Genomic DNA, 19,620 nt, shown 5'->3' on the forward strand with positions numbered 1-19,620 from the left:
CGCTCTTGTTTGTACGCAAGACGCAAGAAAGAGGATGGAGCGGACAAACGTTCAGATGCCGATTACGAAACGACCACACGTGACTGACACGCCAAGTTAACGACAAGAGCCCCCCTTCCCTCCACAGGATATTCTACCATCTTGGTTTAAAGCAGAATACTTTTATACACGAACAATGATGGCAGACTCGGAAATACAGCGACCCAAGTATCCGACACGTGTGGAAAACGTTCCATATGGGAAGGCGCTCTGCGCGGACCGGGATCTACCGGTGGGTCATCGCAGAATTGCGGTAGTATTCTGCTGAACAGTGGTTTAACTCATCCTCACATCAACATGCTTAGGCTGGCACGGTTGTAGAAAAGTTTGAAGGAAAAGGTGAGATTGTGCAGATGGAGGGCCGTTTTTGTGAATACATGGTTGATGTTTCGTCATCAGTTGTGGAATACGAGGACCTTTCAGATTATGACAAAACATATGTATTGAATTTTCAACCTAAAGGCTCGACAGAATGGAAATGGTATGTAGATGTTGAAGCATCTTTTCCTCTTAAAACTGACCAACAGTGACTGTTAGGCTGCTACCACTGTCGAACGCTAGATATGCAAATCGTAAGATATACTGCATCATTCGTATACAGCAGTTGATGATGACTTAATTTGAGTTCTTACTGCGCAGATTCCTGCGATCCATGTGCATATATTAACGATAACCGGGAGCTTGTGCTGCGCAGAGCCGTGCGCGAAGGAGATCAAATCACTTTCTTATACAATCCAGGAGAAGATTCCGATTGGTGGGATCCAGTATGGAACTTCAAGGTCTGCCTCAACCAAGGAGTGGAAGTTCTGTACTAGAAACTGTTTGCTAAACTGGCCATTTCTATCTATTTTCAGTGCTGCTGTGGCGCCAAACAATGCCAAGGAGACATTGATCGGTATAGAAAACCCACAACTGTCAACTGAATAGCAGTTTATCTATTGAACAAATAAAGTCTGGCTCCATCGCCCGTGATGATGCCCAATGATCTATTATTACGGGTATCAAACATGCGTCATCTGTCCTTGGCGTCTGTCCAATTAACGCCAGAAAATCTGCTTTACTTGCCATCTCATCGTTGTTATAGAACGGACATAGAGCTTCCAGAACCATAACACGATTGCTGAAGGTTGTGTGCACCGACGCGCACGGGGCATCGCACCTTCTCCTGTCACTCTAGCATCGAATAGCATATCGACATCGTAAAATCTGTCTAACTAGGAAAACAGATATAGTCTACACACAGTGGGCCGCGGGATATTGATCGTATGATCGAATTGAGGTCATCACAGCGTCCCCAGCCGGGTCTTCCAATGCTCGGTGTCGGCAGGTCTAATGACTTCTTGGACCTGCTACCACATTTGCCCGTTGCATCTGTGCCCCTCTAACAGTACTTGCCCTCGCGCCAGGTCTCGCCTTCCTCTCTCCATCTACTGTCTTTGTGTCTACATCACCTTTTCGCGTTGAATTTCGAGAGGGTGAGTTTGGGTCATGGGATGCTGCACGTGTCCGGTCAGAGAGAGTCAGTGATGAAAGCGACGTGGTCAAAGGTTTGACTCGTGACGAGATGGAAGGCGTGCCGGAAGTTACTGGGGAAGGAGATATGGATGTTTGGTCGTGTTGTGGGAGTTGTTTTGTGACACGTTCTAAGGAGAGGGCAATCGGGTCATACCAGTGCTGCTTATCATATATTAGCTCTCCAAAGTGATCAGATCTATTTGGCTATGCTGAACCAACCATTGCCGCTTCATAATCTCGATTGACCGCTTCATACACAGGTTTGAACTTTTTCTCCCACTCCTCACGTTGGTCCTCTTGTTCTGCCTGCTGTTTTTGAAGTAGTAGCGCCTGTTGAAAACGCATTGCTAGCAGGGACTTCTAGGGGTTGGGTGTTCTGAAGTAGTTCTTGGGGAATGGAGAAGGAATTGCGGGGCAGGAAGACAGTAGTAGGTAAAGGATTGATCGATCGCGAAATCACATGACTGTTTACATAATACCCAGCCCACGATAGACAAGGTGTTGAGCTGGAGGTGTGTGTACGCTGCCCAACTGGCTCCTAGGGAAAGAGCTGGTAGGTCGTAAAGTGTAAGGCGTTTGGAGGCTTTCCAAGCATCCTGACATGTACGGCTAGATTTCTTAGAGTTATTTGATATTTGGGATTTCAATGATACTTTGAGATTACGATGAATTATTGTATCGGACAATGAGTTTTAGATGCCATGATGAGGCCAATAGAACATCCAAAAAGCATGGATAATGAATCTCCCTATGTTGTGCGCAGATTGGGAGCGACGCAAGGCAAACATGACCTATGAATTTTTTTGATGGGACATGAATACAGAAAATCAAAGTATAAAGTAGCTGCGGATGGGCAGATTAGTGCTACAAGTGCTATGGACTCCAAATGCGGAAGATGCTTGGTTAAGAGGAACGTTCTTCGAGGCGGCCATCGTTATCATCTTCCAATGGTACCGATTCTGTCGACACATTCAATGGAGAGTCTGGCATTTGCGACTCGGTCACAATCGAATCAGTATCGTCTTCTTGCTTGAAATTGATACGTTCAACAGCATTTTGATGTTCTTCGGTGTTCAGAAAACGCTCCCAATCTCGTGACTCTCGCAATGCAAGGTCTTCTGATCCAGCTGGCGAAATTGGTCGTGCTGAAATGGCTAGTTCATATACAATCACAAGACGTTTACCCCGGTGTAATCTTCAAAATGGCAGGTTACCTGATAATGCAGTAGGATCTCCATCTGATATGCGCCGTGGAGATGTCGGCGGGGGTGAGTTGAAATGAGTTGACGCACGGCAGCTCCCCTCATCCACAGCATTTTTCGACCCAGACTCAGGCTCGTCATCTGACATGCGCCGTGGAGATACCGGAGGGGATGAGCTTTCACGAGTTGATACACGACAACTCTCTTCGTCCACAGTATTGTTCGACCTGAACTCGTGCTCGATTGGATCCTCAGTAAGGGTCAGATCCCGCTCCGGAGAATCAATCCGTTGCTTGCATCAATGTAACTCAGTGATAATCCAATGGAGCCATTCGATACGCTGGTACACACCTTCTTGATTTTGCGCCTAAAAGGGAACCCCTCAATAGCTCCCAGAGCAATCAGATCCATCGAAACACCCCCAAACTCTGCATTTCTCATAGAGGCGGTATCCTCGCTACGAGAATTCCCAGAGCTCGGCGTGCTTGGAAACTTTTTCTTCCATTTGCTGCACACCGGCGTGGAAAACTGTTGCTTTAGCCTCTTCCGACTGAAAAACTCCCGTTGCTGTTGCGGCCACGGTCCTTTTAGTATCGGGACAAATGTACCTGCCAATAACTTGTACCTTTTGAAGCTCCATTTTATGCTTTGCGGACCTGTGGGATCCCGTTGTCCAATTCATGGCGCATGGGTCAATGTATGAGTGGTGGGAAGGGATCTGAGAAAGAACAGCGAATTCAGGAACCCTAACCCATTGCGTGGCTGTGCAATCAATTACCACCTTCTACAAGGTTCATCATGAACTTTTAGATGCTAATAATACCTCTATCCATACGTCTATCTGTGATTTACATTAATGAATAGCCCCTGCTTTCTTGGCTGCCTCCAAAATTCTGTTGACTATCTCATCAACGCCCACACCATTCTTCACTTGGGCGAAAATAGTCGGGCCACCATCACGCATCCGATCTGCATCACGACGCATCACTTCAAGATCTGCACCAATGAAGGCGGCAATATCCGTCTTATTCACAACGAGTAGATCAGATTGAGTAATGCCGGGACCACCCTTACGCGGGATTTTGTCCCCACCGGACACATCGATCACATATATGATATAGTCCGCCAGCTCGCGTGAGTAATTCGCTAAAGTCGACACAACAATGATAAGATATGAACCAAGTACTCCACGAATATGCACACTGACGACTCACCAGCCAAATTGTCGCCCCCGCTCTCGACTAACAATACTTCCGTTCCAAATTCTGCCTGCAACTGTTCCAACGCCTCCAAATTGGCAGAGATGTCTTCTCGAATCGCGGCGTGAGGGCACCCGCCTGTTTCAATAGCGCGGATGCGCGCAGGATCTGGGAGTGCTTGGTGCCGAATAAGGAATTCCGCATCCTCTCGCGTGAAAATATCATTGGTCACGGCCGCTATGGACCGTTTGGTATGGAGAGCTTGACAAAGGGCAAGCTTCCGAGGATGTGAGATTGGTCGCAAATATCTTGCTATTGATTAATGAGGAAGAACAAAGTACCTACCATTAGTGCAGTCTTTCCGCTCCCTACAGGTCTGGTGTCCGGTTAGCGCATCAGCATCAAACGAGTACCAAACGAGTAACATGCCTTACCCTCCAATTCCAACTGTGAACGCTCTCTCTGTCCAGTTTCTAACGCCGTACAGGGGCTGTTCTCTCTCCTCGTAGCGTCCCGGAGAGTCAAGATGCTCGTGTGTGTGACCGTGTTCATGCGTATGATCATGAGAGTGACTATGCCCATGATGACCGTTGTTGTCGCTGCTTGCGTAGGAAGGGTGATGCACTTCCACACGAACAGTTTTGGTGTTGGCTGCTGCAGACATGGTGAAAGTCGTGAAGGGGCAGTTAGAGTGGCAACCTTGGAATTGATACGAGATAAGGGCTGGCGATCGTGGTGGCTTGGGGCCTTGCTGTGTCATCCAGGAGAACGCCACATCGGGATGCTGACGATCATGGAAGGCAATAGGCTGGCGACTCTTTTTGAGTATTCACCAGGTTGCATTGGAAATTTATGTACACTCCCAGAGATGCTTAATCGTATCGCTATCCTTCTTGTTATTGACTCTATCGGGCCTGCCTCTGTATTGTAGACATTATAATCCGAAGGATAAACTCGAGAGCTAGATAATATATTTCTATATAATACAACGATCCAATGCACGTTGACATCAGACAAGAATCCGCAGGCCACTTGCATCCCCGTGCCGGATAAGTCCCGCACGGCGCACTTATGTACACGATTACACTGTTTTGTTTCAATCCTCCATCCCAGCCCGCAACCGTAGCGCTTTAACCCACACTTCCCCGGCTGCAATGATAACTGCCATGACAATGAGAATGATGATAATCCACGTAATATATGTCATCTCGTTCGAGTTCATGTGTTCTGTCAACATATCCAAGAGATCTGAGATGATGTCGGCACGAGTGTTTAGGAGTTTGGCTCGCTGCGATATTTCGAGGTAACCTATCAAGTGTGTAAGAGTCTTGATCTCATTTCAGTCCGATACGGATTGATTACCTCTTATGGCATTGTACAAGCCCTCAAGCTCAGGTTCACTCCAGAACAACTCGGGGGTATCTACAAATACGATGTGGCATCTCAGCTAAAGGTAACGTATCACCGTCATCCCGGCAAGCACTAACCCAGAACATTGCTGATCAGATTCACGTTCATCCTCAATTTGAAGAGCTGTCCGACAATCTTCATAATGTCCGTTCGAGTCATCCTGACCTCACCATGCTGCGCCATAGTACGTGGCAGAGGAATCGTGCCGTCAATCGTCTCCTCCATCACGTTTTCAAAGAAAGCCAGCTTCACCGACTGTGCGAGACCGTGCGAAATAGTCAGTTTAATAAGTGAACTCCCACTCTTCAAACTACAGAGGTTGAGGCGCACAGTTGTTAGACTCATCTTACGATAGAGTAAGAAACCAAGTGATTACTGACGTTATCATGTCATTGAAAATTCGAGGTTGATGTGGCCCAGATAAGTCGTATTGATAATGGAAATCTTCATTCTGGACATCATCTGTTGTGTACCGACGTCAGTGGGAATAGGCGAAGGCATAGCTATGAACTCCTCAGCATACCAGGAGGGAGCATTCCAACCGCCCATCTCCGTATTATCTTGAGATATGCGGTCTCCTCTTCTTCGCTGAAATTCCAAAACACTATAATTTCGAAAGGTGAAACCTTGGGGACATACGTTTGCTAGAGACCTGCCTGTGACATACCTGCGACACCATAGTCGAAAATAAACACTTCACCGCGAAGCATCCAAGCAGGCTGGGAAGGTGTTTCCTCATACGAGTCTACGTGTATTGGTTGACTTTCATCGTGATGAAAACGTGGTATTTCCGGGAATTCCGCATAGCTCCCAGGTAAAAAGGCCGTCGATCGGGGTGAGCTCGCCAGTACGTCGTTTACCGTACTAGTCGAAGATGTGTTAATTTGCAGAAAGCTGGAACGCCCGCCCGTACTTATTTCACTTACGCGGTCATCTTCATTGGTCGCGCTTTGGCGGGGTGTGGTCCAGCAAATCGGGCTTGGGCTTCCGGCTCGTAATATACATAAAGACACTCATCATACTTTTTAGTTGAGACCTGATGGGTATTTCGCAAGAATTTGGCTGTGGTAACCAATACAATTAGTCGGCGTCCGGCTGATGATCACTATCGTAATTTCCGGATCTTACATATTTCGCCGATTTTGTAACCTTCCGCAATGCAGTAGCTGGTGACTAAAGTCCGTGATATTCAGTTATGAGCCTGTAACTGATACAGGGAGCTGACGTGAATTGAATACCTCGGGGCATTTTTGTTCGCTGATCCTTACTCATACGTTCCGCCTCCGTTCGAGCCGCGTCGGGGACGATATCTGGTACTACTACTTCGTTATAGCTCAGATACCATGGTTGCTGCTCATTGTCATCAATCCCAGGCGTAGGTTGAGAAGGGGCTAACGGGCCAGTGTCGTCGGGAAAGAGCACCAGCTTCTGCGTTGTCTTGGTCGTTCTCTGAGGGGTAATCTGGCGAGTGCCTCTTCGAAAGTCCCGATTGCCGCTCAAAAATGAACCGCCTCGAGCTTGCACCTGTGGACCTGAGGGAGGAAAACTGGCGCCATAATATGGTGACAAAGGGGAAGTGCGCTGGAAGCAGCCGTGAGCTATTTTCTCCAGTTAGTCTTCACAACTACAGTCCGTCCACCTACCGGGAATGAATCTACATAAGGGTTGTGGTTAAGTGCATCCGCTGGGCGCGTGGCTGCTGGCAAGTTAAACTGAACGTGATGTGTGTCCGCTCGAACGGTGGGTGGTCGACGTTTCATCTCGCTGGAACTAGGAACTGGTCACGGACACAGGAAAGGTGCGAAGGAAACCCAAGAAGCTTGATAGCGTGGGAGAAGCTAGTCGTCTTTTCCGCTAATTCCAGTATCGCTTTTCGCCCAGTGCAAGATCACAAAGATCAGTAAAGTTATGGCTTTCCCAAATATCCTTCCCACAGACGTGCGTCATTAACCTATGGAAGGGTTCGACTCTCGACGCAGACACTTTCAAGCGACGAGCAAAAGATTTTCGCAAGCGCGATCTTCGGACACAGATCCCGACAGTAAAGTCACATCTTGCTTCTGGTTCGTTGTGTTTTTTGGAAAAGAAATACCAACTCTTCCAATATCCGCATCCCCATTGACCGGTATTGACCCCTCACCACGCAATGGAAGTTGATGATGTACCCGAAGTAAGGCCTTTTACCGATTCAATGGCTACTCAGTCAAGCTGACTGGGCTTGTCAGCTCCCACCATCTCTCCGAATAGACGAGTCTCTCAAGCAACCTCCACCACCGTTAAGACGAATAGGTGAATCACAAGGGAGCAGCGAAAATGGTGCAAAAGACACTTCAGCGGCAAAGCCTGGCAATGACAAACAGAGGGTGGACAAGGAAAAGAAGGACGGACGCACGAAGAAGCGCGAATTAGTGAAACTTGACGCCGAAAAGTACTTATCCCTCGTACAAATCTGCTCGCCCTCTAGGTGCTGACGTGCGCTATACTCCAGACTGCTAGGTCCAAGTGGTCTTCCCCGCCTCCGACACCTGTCCTCCAAACTTACCTTCAAGGGCAAAGGTCACGAGGTGCTCTTCCGTTCATGTGCATCAACTCCACATTCATCGAGTTATCTCACGCTTCATCAGACAGAAAACCTCCGAAAGCTGATTGCATTTTATCAAATATGGGCTCATAACCTCTTTCCCAAACTCAAATTCGCCAGCTTTATCGAGCGAACGGAGAAAGTTTGTCGAGAGCGAAGAATGAAGGTATTTGTATTTTTCGCTGAAGTGCATATAAAGCGATCTCATTCATGGTGCCATTGGAAGATCTTCTTGGAAGCGGTCCTTCAAGAAGAGCGACGAAGAAAAACAGGGATAACGGACGATCAGATGGATAGTAATGATACTACAATGATGGAAGGTGATGGCGACGGTGAGTGAAGATTGGAATCTGAGGTGGACCGGAGGAAGTGACGCTTAAGCGCGCTGTCGCAGATCATTTGGGACTGTTTACGTCCGACTCACAGCCTGGCGGACTGCCGCAAACTGTAAGTTCCGCTTTACCTTCAATGGAATCGCTGGCGCAGGAGTATTCACTTGACCGGATCTAGCCCAATATGGACCATGGAAATACCGGGATACATATATCTGGATCACAACCTCTTTCACCATCAACCCTCGCCGCAATATCTGCTAACAAGGAGCGCGCTCTTGCCAAACTTGCAGAAAAGAGACGACAAAGAGAGCTTCAGGAGCAGAGAGAGGAGGAGGAAAGGATGATAGCGGAAGCTGAAAATGCTCCGTTATTCGCAGAGGATGAGGATATATTCTAGGCCGATGTCATTTGTCGGTCCCCATGCAGCCGGCGAAGGAGTATGCGATGTTACGACATAAAACCAGCAATTACGTGCTATCTGACCAGCACAAGGATCGATTCCGGATGTAGGACCAGAAATGGATACGAATATGACTTCCCGACAATGCCGAGCGGTCTTCAGAAACCGGAAGCCATATATTACACGATCCCTATATATAGAAAGCCCCATGTCAACGTATCCCAGCCTGTGTTCTAGACTCTCTTACAATAGAGTTTTGCCGACCGGATCAGCCTTTATATGGCTCCCACAGCATAGCTATCTACGCTGCGTTAAAACACCTCCATTTCGCCCTCCTACTCATCATCGCTTTCCTCCTTCTCCTCAACTGGCTCTACCCAAACCACTCCACCATTTCTCAAACCAAGCTGTTTCAAGCTTTCCGTGAAATCATAGGGCACAAACCTGCCGCCATCGTGATCATTGAAGGCATCTCCACCAACGATCATCCCGACTCTAAATCGTCGCGCACTTCCAAAGACTGCATCGTAAACGCTGCCTTTCCATGTACCTTTCTTTCTTTTCTCAGATTCTAAGCCAAGTTGTCGTATGGCATGGGCATCTTTCGTAAGCAGTCTTTGGAGCATGTCGACGGATATATCGAGAGTTGGTACGTATACAGTCGCTCCAGTGGACGAAGCTTGCATGCGGTTATAGAGGCTCTTGGCGCTGCGTTTTGGTGAAGAACCAGAGAGGGAGGTGACTGTGTGCGGTGTAGGTGGACGGTGGGGGTTAAAGAGTCGCACATTTATGTGGAGCGAGTGCTGCGTATGTGAGATTGGCTGCCGTGCAATGATTCACTATTAGAGTGTAATGAATGGCAGGAGAGAGACAGGAGCTATCACTTACTCCGCCTCTGATGTAAGCTGAATCTCGCTCAAAGTATTCTCGTCCCCATTTCGGTTCGATGCTTTGACGAACTACGCTGTCCGCTTCCTGTTCAAATTCCTTTGGACGATTGTGATGCGTCTCACCCCATTCGTAAACGTCGTCCATGCCTTCGTTCACTGGAAAGCCGTGTTAATTTACTAAAGGGATACGAATAAAAGGAGATTAAAAAGTCGCCACTCACTGATGTCCTCCATGGTCTCGTACATATCCAGGCGCGTGTCGTACTTTTCTTGCCGCTGCTGTACAGTCTTCAGATCTTCTTCTACATTCGCGTATCGTATACCCTAACACGCAAAATCATTTAAAACTTTAGGAAATATATGACCGTTATCGGTAGGAGTTGCACATCCACCTTGATGGCCTCTACTTCAGCTCGATTAACAACGTGGTTTGACACAAAGAGCTGTGCTCTGGTATCAATCATAACAGCAGCCTCAAAATTACGGTCTGAGGTAACCCGGTAGTGAGAAATTTGATGTGAAAGGCATTTCGCTTTGTGGATATCGCCTTTCTGGGCATAAGATTTGAGCTGGGACATCTGGAAGGATGGCGAAATTTGTCAGGACAGCTAATTGTATGCGATGCAACCGGCAATACCAACCAAATGCCTCTCTTTTCGCTCCAGATCTCCTCGGTCTCGCCTCAATTCACGTTGGGCTCGGTCTGCATTGACTCTTGCTTCACGAAGACGTCGATCCCTCCGGAACATCGGTCCAGAGATGAACCAGGAGTCTAGTCCCTGGAGAATTCTGGCATTCGTAGAGGTCGGAGTCGCCATGGCTGATCTCTGAAAACAGCAAGGATTGCGAAGGTTCTATGGTAATAGTTGAGCGAATTCTATCTTTACAAGGCTGAATATCTTGAGGAGTTCGGAGTATTACCTAGATGTCGTCAGCCTCTGCGCCACGTTGCTGTGCCATCTGCGAGATACCCGTAATGCAGTACTGCAATGCGTGAGCATGTTTATTTCTACGCTTCAGCAAACATTTACAGGCTCAAAAACTCTACAAAGCTAAAGCCAAAAGGCACATGCTATGGTGTATTGGCCGCTAAAGAGACAGCGCTATCTCTAATATTCTCATCTGAGGAGAGAAACTCTCTCACGGCGACGGCCCTATCGGGATGGATGGCAAGCGCTACCTGCCCTGCCCTTTCGATTGACAGTTCCGTTGGTCGTTGTATATGTATGTATTCCCCATCTGACATAGGTTTCATGCGTTAAATGAGAATTGAGATTCAAAGACAGAACATAGCGTCCACCTACCAATGTACACATAAGTTTGGGCAAGGTCCTGTTTCGCGCATACATAGAGGTGAGCAAAAAAAGCTGAGATGAGCGACCCTTTACTCTTCACAGTTATTACCTTCTGGCTGGTATCAAATACAATCTTCAGAGGGCATTCAACTTGTCCGAGGGCATCCACATCTGTCTCCTTCCGAAATGCCGCAAGGAAGTTATTCACCAAATACCGATGTTTGCAAGGATATACAAATGCTTCTAGTTTGTTATCATCAATTTTTTGTGATGGCATGTGTCGCGCATCCGCTGATGCGTTCCAATTCCAGAGCGAATGGTCTTTCCCTCCTGCTACTGGGATATTTTGAAGGTTCAATTGGATCGCAGTGTGCGATGCGAGCATGGTTGGTGACCACGACGGAGTTTGAGAGTGTATGGCAGATATGACGTGGTTGATGTGGGGGTGCGGCAGGAGGAGTTGCTATAATAGTGATGATAGTTCTGGCTTTTAGCGTTGTTATTTCCAAGAAACTCGGCAAAGTCCTTACCCGAAGCACGTTGAAGCTGGAGATTAGCATGTTACAGATCCGTGAGCTTGACCGATGCTTTTCAATGAACCGACCGAACCGCGCTTCAAGGCCAATGCACACTTGCAGCATCATGTAGTGTGTGTCACGGGCGGGTTCATCAAATCTATAGTCAGGATGACTCTGCTTAGCCTCGTCATCCCTATCTTTAGACCCAGAAACCTCCACTCGCATTAGATCCACCATTGCGACGGGCGCTTGTACGATCTTCTCGATCAGATCTGATAATGAGTCCATGTAGTCCTTTGGCATCGAACTGCCCCATCCGAGAAAGCGGGCCAGGATGTTTGCCGTACCAAAGGGTAAAACGGCAAAGACAACGCGTTCACTGAAGACAGGTACACTACGTTCATTGAGCGCACCAACAATTGCGGGAACTGTACCGTCTCCACCGCATGACAACACCCAGCAATTTGGTCTCGGTCGACCACACTCCTGGTTCTGCTTATTCAGAGATAGTTCGATTTGTTTTTGAATATGCTCCAAGCCTCGATTGAACGATTCCGTGTCGCGAAGATTGTAGCACCATAAACGCGCATTGGGCAATACTTTGTGGGGAACGGGAAGTTCGGCTAGCTTCTTGGCGAGCCGGCTCCCACTGCGCGAATTGTATATTGCTATGAGTGTCAGTTGCTCGTCGTCGCCATCGCTTGTACGTTCGGAATCGGCACTTGGCGACACGGAATTTGAGACCATCTTGGGTTGCAAGCACCAATAAAAACAGGAGGATTTGGTATTAACGGAAAGCTTAAAAGCTTGCTTACTCGAAAGACCTGACGTCACGAGTCACGTGATTTGTAATTATGCGATAAGATGCTCAGATCGGCACTCTAAATGATGGCTGTAGCGCTGGGTTAATCATCACGGAGGTATGGTCTAAAGGATCTCAAATCATGTTGAACGCAATACGTTGATTTCAAAAGAAATTGTCTAAAAGTTACTGTCCAATTTGCTTCTGGGGCCCGTAGGGAGGTGAGTATGGGGATTTACGGCTGTGGCAGTGAAGGAGGAGCGCGCTAGCTTGTTACGTAATGACCAACGTCATTGTTTGACCTGCAGCTGGTCGTGTGGTTTTCGCTGCACCTTTTAAAAAGAGTAGGAAGGTAGGATTCAATCGACTTGTACATAAATCTCATCAGTGTTTACAATGGATACGGATACGGTCAAACTCCGTCATGTCAAATCTGCAATCACCGACGTACCAAACGGAGAACCCAACAAGACAAAAAGTGCCAATGTGAGCAAAAGCATTACAAATGTCATCGAGAAAAAGCTTTTGGATCCTGAGATCTACGTGCGGTTCGTACAAGGATTTGCTGGGTTCCTGGCAAAAAGGGTAGGTCCAGTGTAGGGTCGTCGTTCTGGCCCGTCAAAAGTCTACTACTGACGCACCATCCAAAAGAACCTGATCGATACTGGCATTGGTCTTGTCATTGGTACCGCTTTTTCAAACATGATCCAGACATTTGTTGACGATTTGCTTACCCCTCTGCTTGGTCTGATTGTGGGTTCCCGCATGTCAAACTGGTTCATTGTTTTGAGAAAGGGAGCCAAGGCATTGCAATATCAGCACGAGTCCACACATCGTTATAAATATGTGACTATTGAAGAGGCAGCACGCGATGGTGCGGTGACATTGAACGTTGGGAGGGCGGTGGAAAGCGTGGTGAGATTTGTGTGTCTAGCTGGTGCTGTGTTTGCCCTCTTTCGAGGTAGGCTTGGTATATTTCACTGTGAAAGAATGTGGCCCGGCGAAATTAACCATCTTTCAGTTGCAATGAGAACTTGGGAGGCGCACAAACGTACGTTGGGACCGATCCTTTTTCCGGACGAACATAGAGACCCAAAGGCCAACGAGTCTGAATCGTCTGGGGACGCCACTCGTGAATGTCCCTTTTGCACATCGCAAATTCCTTGTCGTGCATCAAAGTGTCGTTTCTGCACTGCGGATGTCTCAGGTATCGCAGCGCCATACAGTACAACAAAAGGTTCCATGGGCTTCACAGGGAAGGAAGAGTGACAGAGGATAAAAAAAGTGCTGTGAATTGTTAACGAGGACCTTGCTTAGCGTAGTTTGTTATGATGGAATTTCTTTCCGATTGTACCCATCCCGCTCTTGTACCGTTTATACCTAAGATCAACATGTATAGTATCCCTCCCCATGGCTCTAAATAACAATCTTCAGATGGACTTGTGTCGTTCTCGTCGAGACGGCTTGCAGAACTCGCAGGCACTGAATATCCTCCAACCACTGCTATCGCTCCCATTGACCACCAATTCTCAAATGATTCCGATGATTGATTCCGCGCAGAGGGAATCCAATGTATGTCCATCTCTAGAACTGGTATCAATCGTCAACAAGCGGAAAGTGGTAAGAAAGAAGGGAATATCGGAGGAAATCTGAGCAACCGCGGCAAAACAACAACAACAACACGTACACAGTTGCTGGAGCGCGTCCACAAACCTTCCCTCGACGCGCCTCGTCCCGCCCTTTCCCCAACATCTTTCACTCTCATTCAGAATGTCTACTCAAGTCCGCCTTGTCAACGAAGCAGAGCTAACCAGCGCCATCCGCAGTGTGCGAGACGACAAACAACCCACTAACTGGGTTCTCGTCGGGCACGCTCAAGATGGAACAGACCCAAACGCGCTCGTGTTGGTTTCAACTGGTGAAGATGGCTTTGAAGGTCTGAAGCGAGCATTGTCAGACGACCATGTGCAATATGCCCTCCGTAAGCTGCCTAGAGCTTATAAGTCCATTGACTTCACTGAGAAACAATTTCATCTCACGGCTCCCATTCATAGTCCGAATGACAAACAAAGTCGACCTGAGCACCACCGTCAAGTTTGTCTATATTTATAACTTTGCGGATAAGCTCAGTTTTGCCAAAAAGGGGCGGTTTGGAGTGGTTAAGGGTGATGCAACAAAGTATTTCATGGTATGGATTAACGTGCGAGCGTTGATCGGGGTGTTCGCGCGTTAAACCTATATCGCATATAGCCATTCCATGTGGAAATTGAGATTGGATCCCGCAACGAATTAATCGAAGAGGTATGGCTATTTGGGTACGTGCTGCAGATGCAGGTCTGATCGGTATCGCGACCTTAGGAAGTGGTGAAAAAGATTGAAGCCGCAGCCGGTAATTTGAACAATGTGCGCGAGGCAGACTTTATAGAAGGCAAACAGGTAGCAGTCGACCGCTATGTTGTTTTGGAATTGCATGCTCACATTCTACATTAGGAACGCGGCTATACAGCTCGTACAACTGTCCGTCGTAACTCCCTAGAGAATGTACCGCTGTCGCGATCTAGCACTACTTCCAACACTACCGGCTCGACACCAAATCTCAACGCAGCGTTCCAAGGAAACACGGGCTCAAGTAACAACCTGCATAAATCACAGTCCAATATCCAAAAGGGGGCGAAGCCCTCTGCCGCCACCCAGAGCCAAGGGGTAACCCTTGGGACTGAACTGCTGGAGGCCATCAAGGATCTTCGAAATGATAAAACGCCCACAAAATGGGTTGTGGGAACTTACCAAGATGGGAACATTGCAAATCCTATTGTATTGAGTGCAAAGGGTGACGGTGGTGCAGAGGAAATGAAACAAAAGTTTGCTCCGGACGGTATCGCGTACAGCCTGATCAGAGTGGTATGTCGCTACTGGTTCGCCATCTCTTAGCCAACTTAATACTGAACCGTCTTGATACCGCGTCAGACGGACTTTGTAGATGGCCATCCGACCGTTAAATTCGCCTTCGTCACCTTCATTGGGCAGCAAGTAGGCAGTAAGTATATCCATGTGGCAACATCTTTTCGTCCGTCATTGCCTCGCAATTTCCTTCTTTTAATCATCACCACCATTATTCAGTCATGAAAAAGGCCAAAATCAGCACACATAAGGGAGGAGTCACAGAGCACTTTGCTCCCTACCATGTGGATTTCACGATTTCCGAAAGACGTGAAATCGATGACACTGTTATCATGAACAAAGTATCGCGAGTATCTGGCAGCCGTAGTATGGTCAAATAGTGCCCTTCCCATTGACGTTTATTTTCTGAATGAAGGAGTATATATATTTTATATCATAAATGGTTATAGTGTAACTACCTGCTCCTCCAGTCTGTTTTTGCAATGCACACATTTGCCAATGTCTTCAGAGCAAGTTTCATCCTGCTGAGATGCAATTATGTGATCTGACGCGACACCCTGTGGCCCAAACGTCCACGCGATCTCAGCACACCATCTTGCAGCAAAAAGACGCATAGCAGCCCTGCTGGCGGCTCGTTGCGCTGCATTAGTTTTAGACAAGCTTGTATAGTAGAGTGCTCTTCTAGCAATGTCTGCCGAGGTTCGCGGTGCAGTCAAGCAGCTGAGGACTCATCAACAAGGACAGTTGGCAAAGTTGCAGGTATATGCCACGACGAGTTTCCAGCTTCATGCCCCAAAAATAACACATGGGGTCTCTCAAAAGATAAAATCAGAAGCCGAAGTTGAACTGCTTGAGAATTTAAACTCTTATTTTAGGGTGCGTGCCAATCTTGGGCGGTCCGTACTATCTACTCGTCTCTAACTCGCTCGTTCTCTTATTGTAGAAAAGAGCGGAGATCGAAAGCCAGTATGCTACTGTACGTTTACCTGTCTGAACCTACCTCGCAGCTATATTTCACACCTCGCGGTGACAGGCACTAGAGAAGCTGAGCAAACACTACATAACCAAAAAGTTCAAACGAACAACGGTTGCGAGCGGTAATCCAACACCTCTATCGTCTGCTGAAGATGCCACAGCGGGGTAAGTTCATACCGCTGTAACAGAATCGTTTGTATAATGACCTCCCCGAGCAGTGCCCTATATGCATCATTCTCTGCTGTATTGACCGAATCCGAAAAGCAAGCTCGAAAACGAGGTGACATCAGTGAGAAACTTGTCGCAGATATTGCGGACAATATCAGGGAGCTAAACAAGGAAAGGGCCGCGGGTGCAAAGAGGGTTGGTTCTAGAATACGTTGCTAGCTTTGGTGAGATGTACTCACATTGTTGATCATCCCATGTACTAGAACCTTGAATTTGGGGTATGTCGCGGATGTGAACGCAAATGACTACGATCTTACCAGAAAATACCAACTATTTCAGACGAAATACCACCAAGAACTGTGGACAGCCTATGATGAGCTCGATAAGGTACCAATTGTAGCTATAAAGTCGACGATGCAGATGCTTACACCGTCAAATAGGCTAGGCAAGCGTATGACAAAACAGCGAAGGAAGCTGAATCTGCGCGGAAAAAATATGACGACATTTCGAGGAAGCCGGGCTCTGGGCTGAATGCCATTAAAAACCTTGTTACTGGTACGGACTCGGAAGAGCGTGTGGAAAAGGTTCGCGATTAGACCGAAATTCTAGGGTATGTAACGATAAGCTAACAATCTCTCCCTGGTCAGCATAGAACCAAGTGGAAAGCTTTGAGCCGAAAGTTGAACGACAGTCGAAATGACTACATCCTCGCTTTGGAAGGCGTTAACGTCATACAAGCAGCGTATTATAAAGGTATTTGTCCTTTCGTTGGGCGTGGCGTCAGAATTAGATAACCTAATGAACATGAGTGTAGAGGAACTGCCCAACTTGATGCTAGTAGGTGATTTGACAGGCTCTTTGACCCACAATACCGGCCCATACTCAACCATCTGGCGCAGAATCTGGACGCAAACTTTTATACTGTCTATCCCTCATTGTTGGAAAAGTACGCTGGCCTGGAGAGCGACTACACTGGCGCTTTACAAACAAGTGTAGAGACCGTACGAACCTCACTCGGAAATGTGGATCGTAACAAGGAATTGGATAACTTTTTGCGGGATCACAATGCTATCTTTCAAGATCCAGGGCCGTTCCATTTCGAGCCCGGTGCTGGGGATGATGTACGTAAATGGGGGTGTAAGGTGCGAGCGGAGGTTTCTCTGCGCTTACCTCATTAGTTGATCAGGTGGAGCATCTCACTGTGGACGACGTGACAAAAGTGGCGTTGGGACAACGCCTTGGCAGGTTAATGAATCGAGAGGAAGAGATAAACAATCACATTGCACTGAAAGAGCGGGAGCTTGGTGGTGTGACACAGATGGCAGATGTCTATAGTCAAACACCATCATTTGGTAACGCAGCGACGCCATTAGAGGTAAGCGGCTCATATTGTACCGAAACATCCGAGTTAAAGACTGAATCCCTTCTCTCCTGATCCCAGCAAAGGCAAGAGATTGAGAATGGCATCCGCCTATTGAATGCCGCAAAGGTCAAAGTTGCAGCCCAAATCCGAATATTGAAGAACATGGGAGGTATGAGTTTCCATCATTGCTGAGAAGCTCAGTGTAAATCGGTTCTTAACGTGGTTTATGTGTATCTTTGCCCTTTATAGTGGAGGCCATCATCCCAGTAGCTCCGGTTACCGCTGCTCCGACCATGTCGCTTGCATCGAAAGCAAACGCGGTCGCAATCTACGACTACGACGCGAAAGGTGAAGGAGAGACATCCCTACGCAATGGCGACGACCTTGTGATAGTTGTGCCGGAATCTGATGGCTGGGTCAAGGTACGCATGGAGTGAAGACGCTTTGTTATTGCACCTGAGGCTCATGCACACTGTCAAGGTTCAAAATCTTATTAGCCAGGGAGTCGGGTTAGTTCCCGCAAATTACATTAAGAATCTAGAGCCAGTTAATGGATCTGGGCCGGCTCCATCCACATTGTCTCCTGCGGGACCAAAGATATCTGATTCGCCCAAGTCCAAACAAGGTGCGCTCTGCTATCCTCTCGAAAATGTCTTCTTTTAAACTAATTGGATCGCTATTTTTCTAGTGAAAGCACTTTACGGTATGCTCACACCTGTTGCACATCAGACATGTGTATGAATTTGTTCAACCTCATTTCTTACCGAATCCTAGATTTCAATGCCACTGATGAGGGCGAGTTGTCTTTCCGAGGTGTGCAGTCGCTTCTCCCGTTTAAACACTTATAGGAAGCTAATCTTCATACCTCACGTAGCTGGAGACAGTATCGAGGTGGTGGACACGAGTGGAGACTTTAGCGACGAAGCCTGGTGGGAAGGTCGCGTCGCACGCACTGGACAGATTGGTCAATTTCCTGTCGTCTTCACACAAGGATGGCAAGCACTCGCAGCCTCCGCGCCAAGCAGCATAACAACGTCAGTCGCTAGTCTAGCCAGATCCGTTTCGACACAGCAGCATCGGACGTCCATGCTTGATACATCTTCATCGCGAAGATCATCTACTGTTATGCGTCCGGTGTCGTCTGTGCCGAAATATCCCAAAGGTAGGTAACCCTAAGTCCCCGACCTTGTGGCCGCTGACGCTTTTGCTGATGTTTTGTTCAGTTCGGGCAATGTATGCATACGACAGTACGTGTGATGGAGAGCTGACCATGGCTGCCGGTGACATCATCACCGTTACGAACAAGAATACGGGGAGCGACGCATGGTGGGAAGGGGAGGGCCCACATGGCAAGGTACGGCTATGCCTAATTCGCGGGCCGCATCAATGATTGCACAATCTGAACAGTGGATGCAGGGGCAATTTCCGGTCAATTACGTTGAACTCATAGACACTGCCAGCGAGTCTAGTGCTTCCCTTGGAGTGAGTCTATTCGTTCAAAGCTCGAGAAAAGAGCAGTATTGATTTAATGCGCTCCTCTTTTAGGCAATTTCAAAGAGATCATCACTGAATCCTACTCCTACCCCGTCCTACCCACAAGGTGAAAGACATTGCCAGTCATGTTTCTGGGATACCTTGGTCTGAAATCTGCACTCTATAATTATAGTGAAAGCGCTCTACGATTACACTGCCAGTGAACCTGACGAGATAAGCTTCCGGGCCGGCGACATTATCCGGGTTACGCAGTCTGCGGTATGTTGCCCACGATATCATTGATGGAGATGACACATTGCTGATTACGATATGATTCATTCTAGGATGCCGACTGGTGGCAAGGGGAGTTGAATGGGAGGAGCGGAGCATTTCCCGCTAATTATGTGCAAAAAATATAATATTTTGAACAGTTGTAGACGGCCTCTGTTTGCAAGGATGCTTTTTTGTCTGTTATCGCTTTTGCTCATAACTTGCATATACCCGTCCAGGTGAAGGTTGGTCTGCGATCCATGGGAAATGAAGATATATGTGGC

General features: G+C 47.6%; 11 protein-coding genes across 12 annotated transcripts; 5 read left to right on the forward strand and 6 right to left on the reverse strand.

The window, feature by feature from the left end:
- Window positions 1-178: 178 nt before the first annotated feature.
- SPPG_07225 (uncharacterized protein) lies at window positions 179-1,046 on the forward strand (the record flags this gene model as incomplete). The annotated part of the gene is made up of 6 exons (XM_016755388.1): window positions 179-271; window positions 345-378; window positions 439-520; window positions 577-611; window positions 679-818; window positions 894-1,046. 6 exons carry the CDS (start codon window positions 179-181, stop codon window positions 960-962), a joined length of 453 nt encoding a protein of 150 aa, XP_016605335.1. The 3' UTR covers window positions 963-1,046.
- On the reverse strand, window positions 864-1,952 carry SPPG_07226 (uncharacterized protein). Its single transcript, XM_016755389.1, has 2 exons — window positions 1,774-1,952; window positions 864-1,713 (listed from the first exon to the last, which is right to left on the reverse strand). The coding sequence occupies exons 1-2, from the start codon at window positions 1,897-1,899 to the stop codon at window positions 1,369-1,371; spliced, it is 471 nt and encodes a 156-aa protein (XP_016605336.1). The 5' UTR covers window positions 1,900-1,952; the 3' UTR covers window positions 864-1,368.
- Window positions 1,953-2,160: 208 nt separating this feature from the next.
- SPPG_07227 lies at window positions 2,161-3,458 on the reverse strand (the record flags this gene model as incomplete). 2 transcript variants are annotated; one of them, XM_016755390.1, is made up of 4 exons in its annotated part: window positions 2,161-2,699; window positions 2,769-3,048; window positions 3,108-3,323; window positions 3,382-3,458. In XM_016755390.1, 4 exons carry the CDS (start codon window positions 3,436-3,438, stop codon window positions 2,458-2,460), a joined length of 795 nt encoding a protein of 264 aa, XP_016605337.1. In that variant the 3' UTR covers window positions 2,161-2,457. The 2 variants fall into 2 exon arrangements, with proteins under 2 accessions (XP_016605337.1, XP_016605338.1); XM_016755391.1 differs by having other exon boundaries at window positions 2,161-2,708; window positions 3,382-3,438.
- Window positions 3,459-3,465: 7 nt separating this feature from the next.
- Window positions 3,466-4,720, reverse strand: SPPG_07228 (urease accessory protein UreG). Its single transcript, XM_016755392.1, has 4 exons — window positions 4,390-4,720; window positions 4,301-4,331; window positions 3,971-4,232; window positions 3,466-3,902 (listed from the first exon to the last, which is right to left on the reverse strand). Exons 1-4 carry the CDS (start codon window positions 4,713-4,715, stop codon window positions 3,610-3,612), a joined length of 912 nt encoding a protein of 303 aa, XP_016605339.1. The 5' UTR covers window positions 4,716-4,720; the 3' UTR covers window positions 3,466-3,609.
- A 189-nt stretch (window positions 4,721-4,909) lies between these two features.
- Window positions 4,910-7,280, reverse strand: SPPG_07229 (uncharacterized protein). Its single transcript, XM_016755393.1, has 10 exons — window positions 7,009-7,280; window positions 6,604-6,946; window positions 6,494-6,538; window positions 6,292-6,427; window positions 6,033-6,229; window positions 5,889-5,969; window positions 5,746-5,827; window positions 5,443-5,675; window positions 5,318-5,377; window positions 4,910-5,263 (listed from the first exon to the last, which is right to left on the reverse strand). The coding sequence occupies exons 1-10, from the start codon at window positions 7,123-7,125 to the stop codon at window positions 5,052-5,054; spliced, it is 1,506 nt and encodes a 501-aa protein (XP_016605340.1). The 5' UTR covers window positions 7,126-7,280; the 3' UTR covers window positions 4,910-5,051.
- Window positions 7,281-7,379: 99 nt separating this feature from the next.
- SPPG_07230 (uncharacterized protein) lies at window positions 7,380-9,966 on the forward strand. The gene is made up of 8 exons (XM_016755394.1): window positions 7,380-7,535; window positions 7,591-7,793; window positions 7,854-7,929; window positions 7,990-8,112; window positions 8,173-8,278; window positions 8,341-8,393; window positions 8,457-9,823; window positions 9,925-9,966. Exons 1-7 carry the CDS (start codon window positions 7,512-7,514, stop codon window positions 8,676-8,678), a joined length of 807 nt encoding a protein of 268 aa, XP_016605341.1. The 5' UTR covers window positions 7,380-7,511; the 3' UTR covers window positions 8,679-9,823; window positions 9,925-9,966.
- SPPG_07231 (uncharacterized protein) lies at window positions 8,820-10,451 on the reverse strand. The gene is made up of 5 exons (XM_016755395.1): window positions 10,213-10,451; window positions 9,964-10,149; window positions 9,793-9,895; window positions 9,570-9,727; window positions 8,820-9,502 (listed from the first exon to the last, which is right to left on the reverse strand). The coding sequence occupies exons 1-5, from the start codon at window positions 10,387-10,389 to the stop codon at window positions 9,017-9,019; spliced, it is 1,110 nt and encodes a 369-aa protein (XP_016605342.1). The 5' UTR covers window positions 10,390-10,451; the 3' UTR covers window positions 8,820-9,016.
- A 105-nt stretch (window positions 10,452-10,556) lies between these two features.
- Window positions 10,557-12,167, reverse strand: SPPG_07232 (uncharacterized protein). Its single transcript, XM_016755396.1, has 4 exons — window positions 11,397-12,167; window positions 10,976-11,329; window positions 10,876-10,903; window positions 10,557-10,810 (listed from the first exon to the last, which is right to left on the reverse strand). The coding sequence occupies exons 1-4, from the start codon at window positions 12,129-12,131 to the stop codon at window positions 10,644-10,646; spliced, it is 1,284 nt and encodes a 427-aa protein (XP_016605343.1). The 5' UTR covers window positions 12,132-12,167; the 3' UTR covers window positions 10,557-10,643.
- A 356-nt stretch (window positions 12,168-12,523) lies between these two features.
- SPPG_07233 (uncharacterized protein) lies at window positions 12,524-13,625 on the forward strand. Its single transcript, XM_016755397.1, has 3 exons — window positions 12,524-12,771; window positions 12,838-13,147; window positions 13,208-13,625. The coding sequence occupies exons 1-3, from the start codon at window positions 12,583-12,585 to the stop codon at window positions 13,453-13,455; spliced, it is 747 nt and encodes a 248-aa protein (XP_016605344.1). The 5' UTR covers window positions 12,524-12,582; the 3' UTR covers window positions 13,456-13,625.
- A 163-nt stretch (window positions 13,626-13,788) lies between these two features.
- Window positions 13,789-15,613, forward strand: SPPG_07234 (uncharacterized protein). The gene is made up of 7 exons (XM_016755398.1): window positions 13,789-14,167; window positions 14,241-14,374; window positions 14,437-14,487; window positions 14,545-14,622; window positions 14,677-15,087; window positions 15,154-15,223; window positions 15,307-15,613. The coding sequence occupies exons 1-7, from the start codon at window positions 13,957-13,959 to the stop codon at window positions 15,465-15,467; spliced, it is 1,116 nt and encodes a 371-aa protein (XP_016605345.1). The 5' UTR covers window positions 13,789-13,956; the 3' UTR covers window positions 15,468-15,613.
- Window positions 15,614-15,638: 25 nt separating this feature from the next.
- On the forward strand, window positions 15,639-19,507 carry SPPG_07235 (uncharacterized protein). The gene is made up of 23 exons (XM_016755399.1): window positions 15,639-15,846; window positions 15,910-15,963; window positions 16,031-16,063; window positions 16,121-16,227; window positions 16,281-16,425; window positions 16,494-16,508; window positions 16,570-16,617; window positions 16,671-16,814; window positions 16,878-16,983; window positions 17,045-17,067; window positions 17,130-17,351; window positions 17,417-17,605; window positions 17,672-17,762; window positions 17,843-18,015; window positions 18,074-18,218; window positions 18,282-18,296; window positions 18,368-18,406; window positions 18,468-18,755; window positions 18,817-18,947; window positions 19,010-19,075; window positions 19,139-19,193; window positions 19,260-19,345; window positions 19,411-19,507. The coding sequence occupies exons 1-23, from the start codon at window positions 15,775-15,777 to the stop codon at window positions 19,483-19,485; spliced, it is 2,322 nt and encodes a 773-aa protein (XP_016605346.1). The 5' UTR covers window positions 15,639-15,774; the 3' UTR covers window positions 19,486-19,507.
- Window positions 19,508-19,620: the final 113 nt, after the last annotated feature.

This window comes from Spizellomyces punctatus, assembly GCF_000182565.1.
Source record: "Spizellomyces punctatus DAOM BR117 chromosome Unknown supercont1.15, whole genome shotgun sequence".
NCBI lineage: Eukaryota > Fungi > Chytridiomycota > Chytridiomycetes > Spizellomycetales > Spizellomycetaceae > Spizellomyces > Spizellomyces punctatus.